Here is a 16,243-nt window from a genome sequence, read left to right on the forward strand (position 1 = left end):
ATTTTGCCCCTTCTTTGATAGGATGGAGGAAAGGGCACGAAGCGTAAACACGCTAGCACTAAAGAAATAATGTCTGTTCTAGCCTTGATGAAGACAAGTCCGCTTGTCTAAACATTGGCTCGATAAGACCCCTGTTTACGGATTTTTCGTATGTGTAATAAAGCGTTTTAGAACAGCCAAAGGATAACCAGGCATCACGCAATGCGAATTGCGTAACGAGTGGGTCATCGAATGTTCTAACTCATTACGCTTCCGGCGCAATTCATCACCGTTGTCAGCGACAGCATAAAAAATGCACATAGTTCTTCTCTCGTGTGTAGCGGGTCCCACGCTTCTCGGAAGAATGACAAAGGATGGCATACTGAATGCCTCCCTGCTACGCAAATACCGTGATGATCAATGGCGTAGTGGGTACCTTGAAAGTGTGCTTGTAGCAGTTATTCAATGAATGCTTAAAAAGGCTCTGAAAGGCCACTCTTCCAGCTTCTGCTATGACATGTGCTACGCGTTCCGCCATAACCTGGCGGTTTTTTAAACGCAAATGCATTACATAGTCTGGCTATGTCCAGCATCCGGCGTCGTCCGCGTTGGTGTCCACGCGACGGAAGGTGTTATCTCTCCGCTCTCACTCCCTCTCCTATATCAGCACCTGCGGGCGCACGCGGTTATCCTCGCCCCAATCAACCGAAGCATGTGGAGTGAAAGAGTGTAGGAGAAAGTAGGTACAGTGCTTCGCCGCTCCTCTCAACGTTCGCTCTCTCTCCTCCCTGCGCCCCACTCTTCCGTCCACTCGCGCCTCCCTCTCGGCCATTCGCTGACTGGCCGCCTCACAAGAACATCCTGAAATTTGTGCTCGAGACGCCGTGTGAAACGCCAACGCCGAGCCAAGAACGCTGGCGCCCCACTCTCTCGTCCGCTCGCTCCTGACTTTCGACCGTTCGCTGGCTGGGCGCTTCTCAAGCCGATGGCAGAAGTCGGCGAAGGCAAATGTCTGACGGCAACAGTACTCTCTCTCTCGGCGCAAGAAATGCATTCGCAGTTCATCAGGATTCCTTTTGAGGAGCTGGGGGCATTTCTTTAAAGGGCCAGTCAACAGGCTCCGTAACGTGCAGGAAAAGCTCGCGCATTTTTCCTGCGCGTGACCAACCTTCTTCCACACGCAGTGACGTCAACTCGGCGATCGGCGACGTTGACTAAATTACTCTTATTGATACCTGGTTTGGACCAATCGACGAGCTGCGTGCTACGCCACGTCGCCGATCGCCGAGTTGACGTCACTGCGCGTTGAAGGAGGTTCGTCACGCACAGCGAAAATGCGCGAGCTTATCCTGCGTGTTCCGGAGCCTGCTGACTGGCACTTTAGGTAACACTGCTTCACCGGAAAGCATAGAGGTTTGGCGTAACACTCACCACCGCCCGAGCCTGGAGAAGGAGGAGCACGCCCTGGCGCACACAGATCTTGTCCTCGTGGAGCTGGAAGCCAGGTCGGCGTCGCCTCCTCCCGTCGAGCCCGTGCAGGCGGTGGCGACAACGCCACCAGGAGTCGTGGTGGCGGTTGCGGCGTTCGTGCCAGCCGTGCCACCTCCCCTGGTATCCAGGGAGGAAGGCAGGCCGTTCATGTCGTAGGCCGAGAGGACGCAGAAGCGGCCCTCGTCCATGCAGCAGTGCGGACAGCCCGACAGCGTTACCGCCGCCACGGCTGCGCTGCTAAGGACGGACTGGCGGCAGAGGCCCAATGGGCGACGCGGTCGGGCCGGCGATGCTCACCCGTCGGTCAAAAACGACGACGGGAATGGGACGGAACTCGAAGGCGTGCCTGGCGCCCTTCGAAGACTTTTATCAGAAACCGCAATGATTGATCTCCTGGTAAGCGGTAAAGAGAAAAAGGAAGGACACATTAGCGAGCATTATATATAATGTACAGTACAATCTCGCTGTAACAAAGTCGATTAGTTTCTTCTTTAGATGAAATTGTTAAAACGACGGTTCAGAAAGAAAATAATGCTACTAACGAACGAAATTGACGTAATTATGTTCAGTGTATCGTTATAAGAGGTAGAGATACAAGTTAACGCAGAACAAAAGAAAACTTGCGAAGGTATTTGCGTTTTTTTTTTTTTGACAATCACTTTATTCTTCGTTAGCAGGTCTTGTTACACCAAGTTTCTCCTGTAAGTTGTTTTGCACTGCAGTCCAAAAGGCGGACTTTCTTTTTTTTTTCATTTCACTCTTCCCACGTGCCGGGTGGCCACCCACTCTAAAAACTGGCTAAGCTCCCTGTCTTGAAATCATGATGATTCAAAAGCGATGTTGCCTATATAAACAGTTACCTCTTTCTGGAATAAACATTGTTGCAAGTAAAGCCTGTCCCATGTTCATCTGTCCATGTGCTTTTTCGTGCGTTAGAAACTTCAGTACTGTGTTAGCGCCCGTTTCCTTCTTTTTTACTATACTCTCACTCCAAGTTAGCTTGTTCAGTGAAATAGCAGGTGAATTCCTCACATTTTGAGCTGTCTCCGATCAAGTAACTGTTAATAATGTTGCGGCTCAAGTCGCACCATCGGGGGTGCTTCTACTCAGGTGCATTGTTCAAAAGGAACTGCAATTCTTAACCAATCATGTAAAATTAAGATTTGTTAATTGCTAAAGTGACTTGGAATACCTAATAATAATTCTGAAATGTAATACCACGCCGTCTACCAGCCCCGTTATTAACCGTCGAGGCATTGCGGAACGATGCTCAGACGTGACTTCGAGGTGGTGGAGCACGTGCGTCCCAGGCGAAATGAGAACGAGCTAGCGTGCATGCGAGACATCCTTAAGGCCGTTACATTATGACCAACTTGATGAAGAAATGCGGCACCTGTTACAAATACAGGGGGAATAAGAGGCGCGAGCGACAGCCACGAGCGCTGGCTCACTCAGTTGATATATGTTACCTTCAATGTAGCCTGACGAACGGGTCTGGGTCTCCTCTTCGTTGTCTACAGCCCCTACGCACCAGTGGTGCAATGGCTGAGGAAGTAGCTGTGCTTCATGGTGGCGTTTTCCACCCCTTTCTCTTGAGAAGTGAATCTAACCCTCACTTCTCTTTCCATCCCCGCAGTGCTGTACTAAACGAGACTGTACCATACAAGACTACGCTATGCTTTATCATCTTCTTTGTCCTTTTGCTCCTCCTGAACCTGTGTTTCCTTTGCCACACCTATACTATACATGTATACACTATGCTCCATTCAATCATTCTCACCCTCACATTCCCCTTCGTTCCACCCATTGCCATACTTTACAACAAATGGCTATGATATGCTTTACCCTGTCCCCCTTATCCTTTCTATCCCCCTCACTCACACATCTCTCCTCCTGATCCTTGCATCGCCCCCTCTCCTTTCTGCACTGTATTAACCATCCATGGCTATGCTATGCTTTACGCTATCACCTCATCCTTCCCTTGCTCCTGCTGTCACATTCTTATTCCCTTACTATGCTATGCTTTACTATGCATGCACTCTCCTCCACCTCTCCTGCGTACCGTTGCGTTGTAGAAGTATACTCGGCTTTTCTTCTCTCTTGGACCCTCTGTCTCTCCCTCTTCGCAAGTTTCGCGTGGTCTACAAACGACGCTACTATAAGTTTGAACAGTTCTAAAAGGTGGCTGTTCCGACCACGTGGACACCTTTTTTTATAGCGCACCTGCTTTCTATATCTTCGCAGCACACGTTATGTACACTGAGAAAGGAAAAATAGCCCACCCTTGTCGCACGAACAATCTTTCAGTTATCTGGAAATGAAAATGTCGTATATTAGCCGTGAAATGCATCCGTTATACGCTCTACTTGTTTAGTCGCCCTACCATTGGCGGAGAAGAGCAGGTTTAGGGCGTCCTACAGTTACTGTATATGCTATGAAATCCCCCCCTCCCGACATTTTCATGTTTTCCACGTGTACATATACACGCACAAATAAAGACACACTCACGAGCATACATACTCAAAAGACGATAGAACCAAGTCAACGTCATGATCATGCATGATGCGAAGTCAGTGTACGTTAAACTCCCATGAAACAAATTAAGTCTACGTTAAGGCCGCGTCATCCACAATACTGAAAAGACTCCTACGAGAACGGCTACGATGGAGCAACGGCCAGCGCGCACCGCAATCTTCAAATGCACGCGCCGCCATTCGGCGCTTCCGACTCTCCCAGCGTAATCAATGCCGCCCTAACGAGCCACGTTTTCCCATTCACGGCACTTATTCGGCGAACGGCTTTCAGCATCACCAACGACCCTCGAATAAACACCTATCACCCGACAAAGACAAAGCGAGGGTCATTCTCTTTTTTTTTATTTCTTGCTTACGGGAGACTGGAAACAGAACGACCGGGTTGCTGCGGAGGGCGCTCCTGAAATCGTAAAAAAAACGCAAACCAACGCGCAAATTGCGAAGAGCAATTAGCGACCAGAGCACCGGCTCCCGAATCGGCTGGTCGTTTGGCGCCCCCGACTAGGGTGCAATCTGCCTCGAGCAGACGACGTGACGCACTTAACGTCACAGCTCTCGACAGAGAGAGGGTTTAGACTCGCAATTCGCGGAGTAAGACGACGCCCAATCGTGCTAGTTTTAGGCGCGGGAGATGGGCGACGCCTTAGTCACGGCGAGATTGGATGCTCCTTGGTCCAAACCTTTTTTCATGCAAGCTGACTGCGGCGCTGCTCAAATACGGGCTTCTGTGAGACGTGGCGTCTTTAGTAGGGCCGAGACGGGACGTTATCATCGAATAGCATTTGGATAGAATGGCAGCATAAGAACGACGGGTCAGTCGGAATCGATTTGTACGGGACCCCCCGTTTGCCAAGGCCATCGGCAATGTCCGCAGAAGGGATTTGCACGTTACGCAAGCGGACGGGGGCGCGGCACCGGAGAAAATACCTCATTTCCATCGCCGAGACGAGAGCGCACAAATCAACTCGATCCGGTCATCAGGATCCTCCTGAAAAGAACCGAGGGATGTTTCCTAGGAGACGGAGCTTAAATTAGGGGTGAAGGTCTTTTTTTGGGAGGCTCGCATAAGTACGAGAGAAACTTCAACGCTAATGGAAGCATGGTCGTGATGATTATGACCTGAAACAGCGTTGTCGCAATGAGGAGAATCGATCGAGCCCGTTTAATGTGATTCAAGACGTAAAGTCTCTGCGAAGAGTTGATCAAAGCAAGCGCTAAAATGAAGGAAGAACATGACGATGATATGTGGGGTTTAACGTCCCAACACCGTCTTATGATTATGAGAGACGCCGTAGAGGAGGGCTCCGGAAATTTTGGCCACCTGGGGTTCTTTTAACGTGCACCCATCTGAGCACACGGGCCTACAGCAATTTCGCCTCCATCGAAAATGCAGCCGCCGCAGCCGGTATTCGATCCCGCGACCTGCGGTCAGCAGCCGAGTACCTAAGCCGCTAGACCACCCCGGCGGGGCTGAAGGAACATCGCAGCCAGAGCAGTCGTACATGTGCATTCTCTGACCAGGGCTGGGCGGTGTAACATTCAGAGAGAGGGTGACGTAAGGTTTGGCTTATTTTGTTTAATGTTCCCAAGCGATTAAGGCTACGGAAATGTCTTGTTTGAGTCCCCGTGTAATTCCGGTCACATGGAGTTTCTTGACGTGCGCTGACATCACTAGTGCACAGATATTTTGCGTTTTTCCGCCATCGAAATGCGACCGTGGCGGTCACCATCGAGCCGACGTTTTTAAGGTCAGCAGCAAAGCAGATGGCCATAAGGGCAATGCTTGGAGGGTATGTGCATAACTCTGTTGCCTACCCTGCAATAAAAAGAAGGGGGGCAGAAAGGCCGGTAGGTAACGAGGAAGAGAAAACTTCTGCCTAAACCAAGCACACAAAGCACAGTTCAGCGTCAAGTTCACTTAAAATTGGTTTGTTTTGTAGGGGATGTCTCAAAAGGCTGAGAAACACTTCCAGATGGTGCATTGAAGTCCAAGGAAGCCGACCCTGAATGTAGTTCCCAATTCTTATAATTAGGAACTAACATAAAATGATGCCAACTAAATAATAAGCGATGTTGTTGGAAGTAATTGTGATGTAAATGCGAAGAAAGAATGGTGGATGAAAAGACAACTTGCCGCCAGCAGAAACCGTACCTGCGACCTTCGCATAACGCGCCCGATGCTCTAACATCGGACTCTTCATCTAACATTCGTTTGTAGTTGCGATGAAGTTCTGCGTTGCACTAAATTATACTTACAAGCAGACCTTATATGGCATTCCCGTACAACTCAGCTGCGTACATTGTACAAATAAAAAACAAAGTATAATTTCTCAATTGCGAAATGGGCACACATCACATGTAGGACGACTGACCAAATCAAGACCTTTTTAAAGCAAGACTATATTGAAACGACTATATTGACTCACTGTGCTCTCTTCTTGTCTCTTAGGGACAGGAAGAGGTCTGAGTGGGTGGTAGTGGTTAGAAGATGAGAAAAGGCACCTAATTTCTGCAACCCGGTCGGGAGCACGGCGCAGTGCCTTGAGTGGGTCAGGGAATAAACGGGTTGTAAGGACATCATAGTCGAAAAGAAGAAGGAGAAATGGTCATGGGCAGGGCGCGTAGCGCGGAGCGAAGATAACCGCTCGTCATAAAGGATCACACACTGGATTCCAAGAAAAGGTAAATGGGTTAAGGGGGAAACAGAAAATTAGGTCGGCAGATAAGACTAGGAGGTTTGCTGGTATAACGTGGCTCCAGCAAGCACAAGACTGAGTTGACTGGCGGAACATGCATGGGAGAGGCCTTGGTCCTGCAGTGGGTGTAGTCAGTATGATGATGATGATATTGAAATGGGTATCACGCAGATTGAATGAGCCCTGGGGCGACACGTCAGAAAGTATGCGAAGTCCCATAATCTTCGATGAGGCACATACGAGAACTGCACCCGTTTTCGCTTTTGCACTTGACGCTATGGCGCAAATTAGTATAATACGTAACTACATTTACAGTACCTACATTCGTCCATCGCTTGAATACGCATCATCCATGTGGGATCCTGGTGGCACTACACTAACACATGAATTGGAATCAGTCCAGAATCGTTCAGTTCGCTTTATCTCGTCCAGTTATACCCGCACGGCCATTGTTACACTAATAAAATCTCAGCTCAACCTTCCTGAACTCACCCTTCGGCGTAAAATAGCCCGGCTTAGCCTCTTTCATAAGCTTTATTATCATAACAATAGCCTTCGTGAACATTTTGATAAACCCCCCTCATCCACACCATCAAGAATCGATCATCCACAAAAAGTTTATGTTCCTCAATGCAGAACCACAACCCATTTGCACGCTTTTAATCCAAAACCTTCATCTCAATGGAGTATGCTCGCATGATCAGCTGCCGCAATCACCGACACATCACGTTTTAAGGTTTTTTTTTACAAAACATGTTTGGCGCTACTTGATTTCTGCTTTGTGTTATATATATATTATATATATATATATAGTTGAGTAGATCCTTCGTGAACGGTCACAACGTGGTTTATTTCGACGTTTCGGCCTAGAGTCTGGCCTTCATCAGGATGAAGAAGATGTGGCTCTACGCCTGGTGAAGGCCAGACTCTAGGCCGAAACGTCGAAATAAACCACGTTGTGACCACTCACGGAGGATCTACCTGACTATATGCAACGCTACGGATATATATATATATATATATATATATATATATATATATATATATATATATATATATATATATATATATATTGTTATGGCGTTTATTAGCAGGCACACAGCGAGTATACACAATGGCGACAGTAACGGCCAAGCACGGACTCTCAGCGCGAGCGGCGTCCTTTTTGGGTAGACCCACTAGAGAACACTTGAGAGTTTGACCCACTTCAGTGTTCGGCGGCTTCTCTACAATTACCCCGGGCTCGAAGAGGGAGCCGCCTGGCGACCTAACAGCTTGTCACTACGAGCGGGTCATAGTAAGCCTTCAGGCGCTCCACGTTGACTATGTCGCGCCCGCGACGGCGCATGTCCGAAGATTGTTCAATTGGCTCGACAAGATAGTTGACTGGAGATGTGCGCTCGATCACACGGTAGGGACCTTCATATTTCGGGAGTAGTTTGGAAGAAAGGCCAGCTACAGAGGTCGGGATTGAGAGCCATACAAGGGAACCAGGAAGGAACGTGGGTTCAGAAGTGGCGGAGCCATCACGAATACTCTTCTGCTGCTCTTTCTCATGCGTCGTAAATGTCTTGGCCAGCTCGCGACACTCTTCAGCAAGCCTGGCTGTCTCGGAAATAGGTGCACACTCAGATGGATCCGGCGTGTACGGGAGTATCGTGTCGATGGTGTGTGACGGGTGCCTTCCGTACAGCAAGAAGAGAGGTGAAAAACCGGTCGTGCTCTGAGGGGCGGTGTTGAAGGCGTAGGTGACGAAGGGCAGTATAGTATCCCAATTCGTGTGGTTGGCGGCGACGTACATCGAAAGCATGTCGCCGAGGGTGCGGTTAAAGCGTTCGGTCAGACCGTTCGTCTGCGGGTGGTAAGCAGTTGTTTTGCGGTGGACAGAATGGCACTCCGTGAGAATGGCTTCGACGACTTCTGACAAGAAGACACGGCCTCGATCGCTGAGAAGCTCATGAGGTGGACCGTGGCGCAGTATGAATCGATGCAGTAGGAAGGACGCAACATCACGCGCAGTAGCCGCAGGGATAGCGGCGGTTTCGGCGTATCGCGTTAAATGATCTACGGCGACGATGGCCCAGCGGTTACCAGCCGACGTCAGAGGAAGTGGTCCATACAAATCGATACCTATGCGCCCAAACGGACGCTCAGGGCAAGGTAACGGTTGCAGACTGGCTGGCGACATGTGTGCCGACGGTTTGCGGCGTTGGCAAGCGAGGCAGGAGCGAACGAACTGCTGCACGTAGCGGTACATCCCGCGCCAGAAGTAGCGTTGTCGAATGTGATGGTAGGTTTTGAATACCCCAGAGTGCGCGCATTGCGGATCAGAATGGAAGGATTCACATATCTCTGACCGCAGACTGCGGGGTATCACGAGTAACCACTGCCGGCCATCGGCGTCGTAATTGCGTCGGTGTAGAAGGCCATCAGGGATGGCGAAATGGCGAGCTTGACGACGCAAGGCACGCGTGGATGGCGTTTCGGATGGATCAGAGAGCAAGTCGATGAGCGGGCCGATCCAATTATCCTTTCGCTGTTCGGTAGCGATGATGTCAACATCAATGGCAGAAACAGCAGCCGAGGATACTGAGCAGAGCACATCACCTTCAGGCAGAGGGGAGCGCGAGAGGGCGTCGGCGTCAGCATGCTGGCGTCCGTTGCGGTACAGCACGCGGATGTCGTAGTCTTGTAAGCGAAGAGCCCAACGGTCGAGACGGCCTGAGGGATCCTTCAATGATGAAAGCCAGCATAGTGCATGATGGTCGGTGACGACATCGAATAGGCGACCATACAAATAAGGTCGAAACTTTGTAAGGGCCCAGACGATCGCCAGGCACTCTTTCTCCGTGACGGTGTAGTTTGTCTCGGCTCTCGTGAGCGCACGGCTTGCATAGGCTACGACATATTCAGGGAATCCGGGTTTGCGCTGCGCCAGGACAGCGCCGAGGCCTACACCGCTGGCGTCTGTGTGCACCTCCGTCGGGGCCGTAGGGTAGTAGTGGCGTAGAATGGGAGGAGACGTCAGCAAATGGCGGAGCTTCGCGAACGCGTCGTCGCACTCAGACGACCACGAATTGAGGGGCCCGTTACTTCCAAGGAGCTTCGTCAGCGGTGATATAATCGTAGCAAAGTTTCGTATGAAGCGTCGGAAGTATGAGCACAGGCCCACGAAACTACGCAGTTCTTTGACGGACGCAGGTTTGGGGAATTCAGCCACGGCCCGAAGCTTGGCTGGGTCAGGAAGAATGCCATCCTTAGACACGACGTACCCTAGGATGGTGAGTTGCCGTGCTGCAAAGCGGCACTTCTTCAGATTTAGTTGCAAGCCGGCATTGCTCACACGTGCGAAAACTTCTTTCAGACGTTGGAGATGCGTGGAGAAATCTGGGGCGAACACAACAACGTCATCGAGGTAACACAAGCACGTGTGCCATTTCAAATTGCGCAGAACGGTGTCCATCATGTGCTCAAAGGTCGCAGGTGCATTACATAGACCAAACGGCATGACGTTGAATTCGTACAAGCCGTCGGGTGTGATGAACGCAGTCTTCGGTCGAGCGTCATCAGCCATGGGTACTTGCCAGTACCCCGAGCGCAGATCGAGAGAAGAAAAAAATTCGGCTCCGTGAAGGCTGTCAATTGCGTCATCGATGCGCGGCAATGGGTAAACATCCTTGCGAGTGATCTTATTGAGCCGTCTGTAGTCCACACAGAACCGCAACGAACCATCTTTCTTCGCAACAAGAACAACAGGAGACGCCCATGGACTGTCCGAGGGCCGAATAACGTCGCGTCTGAGCATATCATCAACCTGCTCGTTAATTTCCCGACGTTCAGCAGGCGACACGCGGTAGGGACGTTGCCGTAATGGTGGATGGGCACCAGTGTCGATACGATGTGTAACAGCGGACGCCCAACCGAGAGAACTTCGCCCGACATCGAAAGAAGAATGATATTCTCGCAGCAGGTCCAGAAGCTGGGAACGCTGTACCGACGTAAGATTGTCATCAATGTAGGGGCCAAATACATCAGGAGATGATGAATCATAAGTGGAAACAGCACTGACGGTACGCGAATTGGGACAACGCGAGTCATCAGGTACGTCCAGGACTTGTGCGTTATCCACTGGTTCCACTCTGCCGAGACATTCCCCTCGAACCAAGGTAACAGTGTACGGGGATGGGTTGGTCACAAAAATAGTGGCGTTGCTCTGGGTGATTTGCACGGTCGCGAAAGGTACTAGCAACCCTTTCCTTCGGCAAGCACGGTCGGATGGCGAAACGAGTGCAATTGTGTCGGAGAGTCCAGCGCAGTAGACAGATACACCCATCGCCGAGCTTGGAGGCACTATGATATCGTCTTTCACGAGAATCTTGCTCAGTTTAGAGGGACTGTCTTCCGGCGTCAAATGCGAGAAGGGTGAGAGTTCAATTTCGGCAGCGGCACAATGGATGACGGCGTCGTTGCGGGAGAGAAAATCCCACCCCAGGATGACGTCATGAGAGCATGCAGGAATGATGATGAATTGGCCGACCTACAGAACGTCCTGAACGACAACGCGAGCTGTGCACTCTGCTGAATGATGGATACGATGCGAACCGGCAGTACGAAGGGACAACCCAGAAATCGGCGTCGTCACTTTTCGAAGCAAGCGGCAAAAATTTTCGTCCATAACGGATACTGCAGCTCCAGTGTCAATAAGAGCAGATGCATGAACACCGTCCACAAGCACGTCTATGACATTATATGGGCGGCTCTGAGGGCTTTCACATTGCAATAGCATCGCAGTCCTTGCCTCGGGGACTGCGACGACTAGTTTTCCCGCTCATGAGTAGCCGAACTTGGCCTCATGGGGGACAGGGAACGACGTCGTGGAGACGGCGACCTTCGAGGAGATGGACCTGGGCGAGACGGCGGTGGCATAGACGGTGGTTCGTCGTGATAGGGACGGCTGAGGTGGCCAGCAACAGGCGAAGAAATTGGAGCCGGCTGTACGCGATGGCAATAACGGGCTACGTGACCGGCGTAACCGCAGGCAAAGCAGATGGGCCGGTTGTCGGGTGTGCGCCATCGGTTCGCTGGGGTAGGTCTTGTCCATGACGCAAGAGCCGATGGACGGAACGGTGGCTGGAAAGGCTGCAGGGGGTGCTGGAGCTGAGTCTGAGAGGTCACGTCAACATACGTAGCCGGCATACCCGCTGCAAAGGATGGAGGTCGTGCGGCAGCTCCGGCGTAGGTCAGTGGGGCGGGCGGTTGAACGACTGGAGGCGGCCTGGCGACCACTTGGGCGTAACTTGGGGGCGCAGGGGCCGGAAGCTGTTCTGGTTGGTACGCAGGCATGACCTCCACTATTTCCTGCTCAATTGCTCGGCGGATGGGTGGAAGAATGGTAGTGGCCGATTGTTGAGCAGCCGGTGGGTGGGCAAAGGGCAGGAGAGAGAACTGCCGCGCGATTTCCTCACGTATGAAGGACTTGAGGTCTGCCAGCAGTGCCACCTGATCACAGCTCGCCTCCAAGCCTGCAAGCCCTGCATCTCGTGGTGTGGAGCGACGGGTCATCGAACGCTGCCGGCGGAGCTCCTCGTAGCTCTGGCACAGCGTGATGACCTCAGCTACCGTGCCTGGGTTTTTGGCAAGCAGCATCGTGAAGGCATCATCGTCAATGCCCTTCATGACGTTCCGGATCTTGTCTGATTCGGACATGCTGTCGTTGGATTTTTTGCACAGGTCCAGGACATCTCCTATGTAACTGGTGAATGATTCACCGGCCTGCTGAGCGCGTTGGCGTAAGCGCTGCTCGGCTTGCAGCTTACGAACGGCAGGGCGGCCAAAAACGTTGGTGATAGCGGTCTTGAAATCGGACCAGGTTGCGAAATCAGACGCGTGGTTGTTGTACCACAAGCCTGCAACGCCCGCAAGGTAGAACACCAAGTTTGTCAACTTGCCGTCCTCGTCCCATTTGTTGGGGACGCTCACGCGCTCGTAAATGGCGAGCCAGTCCTCCACGTCAGTGCCATCGGCGCCCGTGAAGATGGGCGGATCTCGGATCCTGGGGACACCGGGACAAGGGGGTGGCATGAGAGGAGGCGTTTGCTGAGAGGCGTCGTGGGACATGGCAGATTGCAGGGTACGTGAGCGCAGTTCCAAGGGCATCGAAGGGGATCGTAGCACTCTCCACCAATTTGTTATGGCGTTTATTAGCAGGCACACAGCGAGTATACACAATGGCGACAGTAACGGCCAAGCACGGACTCTCAGCGCGAGCGGCGTCCTTTTTGGGTAGACCCACTAGAGAACACTTGAGAGTTTGACCCACTTCAGTGTTCGGCGGTTTCTCCACAATATATATATATATATATATATATATATATATATATATATATATATATATATATATATATATATATATATATATATGCGTGTGTGTGTGTGTCTTTTTTTGTTTTTTTTGCTGTTTCTTGGGGGGATTGTTTGCTGTTTTTTGCTTAGTTCTTTAACATGTACTCCCTGCATTATCGCTACTGCTAAGTTGTCTTTGTTGACGTAGTTTATATATAACGTATTTCTGTATCAATCTGCCAATTATTGAAATTTCGTTCGTTTATATATTTATCAAGTGTTGTTTCGCATTTTTGACATGTAACACGCCCCTCCCCTCTGTAATGTGAAAACCCTGAGGGTATAACAAATAAATAAATAAATAAATAAATATCGTCGAAGAAAATCACGCACGGTGAACAGGGACATCTAAAAAGCCCCAAGGACGCAAACCGTTCGCTGCAGTGCCATGTGTTTCGTCCGTCACTAGTATCTTTACTCCCAGTGCTATTTTATTCAAGGATGCGAATAAAGTTCTGTTTGTCTTTCTACCACAACAAGCCCGGGCTTTACCTGCGCCGTTTAAATATCGTCAACGACATCATGGCGGTCCGATTGCCTTACCTCCTGCTGTCTTGTTGCGCGTACCGGTTCATCAACGCCATAATAATAAAGGCTCTTTTTTCAATAAAGATGGATTCAGCAGCAGCACCGGGCAAGCGCACGCGCCCCTGACGAAGCACGCAATTACAACAAAGGCAGTAAGTAATGCCTCGTATACGCATTATGATATATATATATATATATATATATATATATATATATATATATATATATATATATATATATATATATATATATATATATATATATATATATATTAGGCGTGTACAACACTTTTCTAGGTTATACCTTACTTTCCAAAACCTTTTCTGGGTGCCACGACTCTTTGAGGAGATTATAATGATCTCCAAAGAAAATGCGTGTACTTTTTAATTACAGCGCCTTCCTTGGCAACTCGATCAGGACAGATAAAAAGAAATGATGTCAAAGGGTTGTCTCTTTTTTGTTGTTGTTGTTTTAGCTTGCATCGTGGAGGAAAGCAGAAAAAGCGCTTGCTTTTTCTCGCAGCATTATATATACCTCCGTCACGAACAAGGAGGGACATCAAAGGAGTAATGCGCACGCAAGAGAGTAGGGTGATTTATCAACGCCGTGCTCTTATTAAGCCGCCGCCCCGTCTTAGCACTGTTTCTATGCCGCGATGATAGACAGGTTTGTTGATGGATGAACACAAAAATAGAGACCGCCCATTTCAACGTGCATCCTCGTCTCTTCTCCCAGCAGAAATCTGTCCGTCCCAAAGAAACCGTCTACCGTAAACGGGCGTCGATTCCTGGGGGGCTTGTTTACAATCGCGATTTTTTTCTTCAGGAGCTACTCTTATTTTATATTTTGTTCGCTGTCATTTCTTTTCTTCTCGTACTAGTTTAAGCAAAGAGAAGCCGGGTTCCTGCCTTTAGGCTTTTGGTAGAAACCTGCTCTCTCCAGCCCTCCTCTCCTAGCAAGCACAACGTCTTCTGACAAACAACCATTCCCTGCACCCCAAAACGCCTCGGGCATTCAACGACACGCGTCGGCACACAGCGCGAACACTGTCGCCGAGCGTTACATCTGAGCTAAACGGTTCGCCTTTTTCGTGTCACCGAATATTCGGTCGTTTCCTTGTTTTGTTATGCTTTCTGCAGTCTGTCTGACGTTTTTAGAACCTCCAGTAACGCTGCTTCATCCTGACTCAACCTTTTATCTTAAATGTATAACGCTTGCTCACGCTGAAGGCGACAAGGCGGCGTCAAGAAGCCACCACCACTTGCATAAAAGTTTGCTGTTATCCTTTTGTTTTCACGCATTACATTCTCCTGGTCTTGTCTTGTCTCCTAGGAGATCTTGGCTCATACCCACATGGGGGATTGGCCACACTGTACCTCATAATAGATCATTTTTTTACAACGCTTGCTAAAAAAAATAAAGAGAAATTAGATAGGAACAATAATAATGTTCCTTTGAAAAAACGTGAAAAATTGCAGAAGAATGCGATAAACCAGATTATATAAAACAAATTAACAAGAATGAGGAAGGGGGAGAAAGAATTGGATATATCAGGCAGTACCACTAGCAGCGTATCCTTCCGGTTGCCTGAATGAATTTATGTAGCGCTGACAGAATAGCACTGCGGCCCACACCCAACTGACTGGCTCCAAACGATAATAGGGTGGATGTATTGACTGGCAATCCGAGCATACCAATCGGTCTTTCAAGAATTATTCGGCGCAGCGAGGCAAAGCGGCGGCATGTGAGAAGAAAGTGATCTATTGTTCCCGGTTCATTGCAAACTACACATAGGTTAGTTAATGAAAATCCTGATTTGTTGAGATAAAAATTTAACAGAGGAACTCTACAGCGAAAGCTTGTGAGGGTCACCTCACATTGACGGGAAAGGCATTTTGCGGTGTTCCATGTGAATTGCAAGTGCCGAAATTCTTCAGATTGTAGAAGCGACGTTTCGTTGATTTTTAAGATTAACAGGCGTTTGAATCGTTCGGCAGTAATAAAAGGAAACTGTGGAGCTACTAGCACCACCGGGAAATTTAAAGATGCCGAAGCGAGCGAATCAGCAATTTCATTTAGTTCAATTCCAGCATGCCCGGGGACCCAAATAAACCGAACTTCCGATAGGCTATGCGGTACGAGAGACCAAAATATCCTGAGAAGAGGAGAATTCATTGCGGACGTGAGATGTGTACATACAGACAAAGCATCCGAAATAATAATAGCTTTTGATCGCTAATAATTTAGTTTTCGAAGAGCCAATGTAATAGCCAGGAATTCTGCGAGATAAATTGGTGTGAAGTCAGGCAATCGGAGCGCAAAAGACCAATTAAGCTGATGAGAAAAAATACCTACTCCAGCCTTCTGAAGATTTTGCGTTGCGTCCGTCGAAATTACTACGTATTTAGGAAAATGACTGAGATGGTCTTGAAGGAGGCCCTCCAGAACATGCTTTGGAAGTAACTTGGCATTTTTCGGAAAAATATCATCGAAAATTAAGTCAACTGGCACCGAGCATTGGGTTTGGGGGGTTAAATGCCGTAGGGAAACGTGAAGATTTGAAAACAGAGACTCGACGAAAATGACTTGGGGTCTTTGATAACGAAACCACGG

At 49.4% G+C, this 16,243-nt stretch overlaps 1 protein-coding gene across 1 annotated transcript in view; it reads right to left on the reverse strand.

Annotated features, from left to right (window-relative positions):
• LOC119174445 (solute carrier family 35 member F2) overlaps positions 1 to 1,826 on the reverse strand; it is a 102,526-nt gene extending 100,700 nt beyond the window's left edge. Inside the window, exon 1 of the mRNA XM_075885213.1 lies at positions 1,411 to 1,826. Coding sequence (XP_075741328.1) covers positions 1,411 to 1,658 — 248 coding nt within the window. The 5' untranslated portion in view covers positions 1,659 to 1,826. The remainder of the gene's footprint in view (positions 1 to 1,410) is intronic.
• Between the last annotated feature and the right edge of the window lie 14,417 nt (positions 1,827 to 16,243).

Source organism: Rhipicephalus microplus, unplaced genomic scaffold (assembly GCF_043290135.1).
Source record: "Rhipicephalus microplus isolate Deutch F79 unplaced genomic scaffold, USDA_Rmic scaffold_89, whole genome shotgun sequence".
NCBI lineage: Eukaryota > Metazoa > Arthropoda > Arachnida > Ixodida > Ixodidae > Rhipicephalus > Rhipicephalus microplus.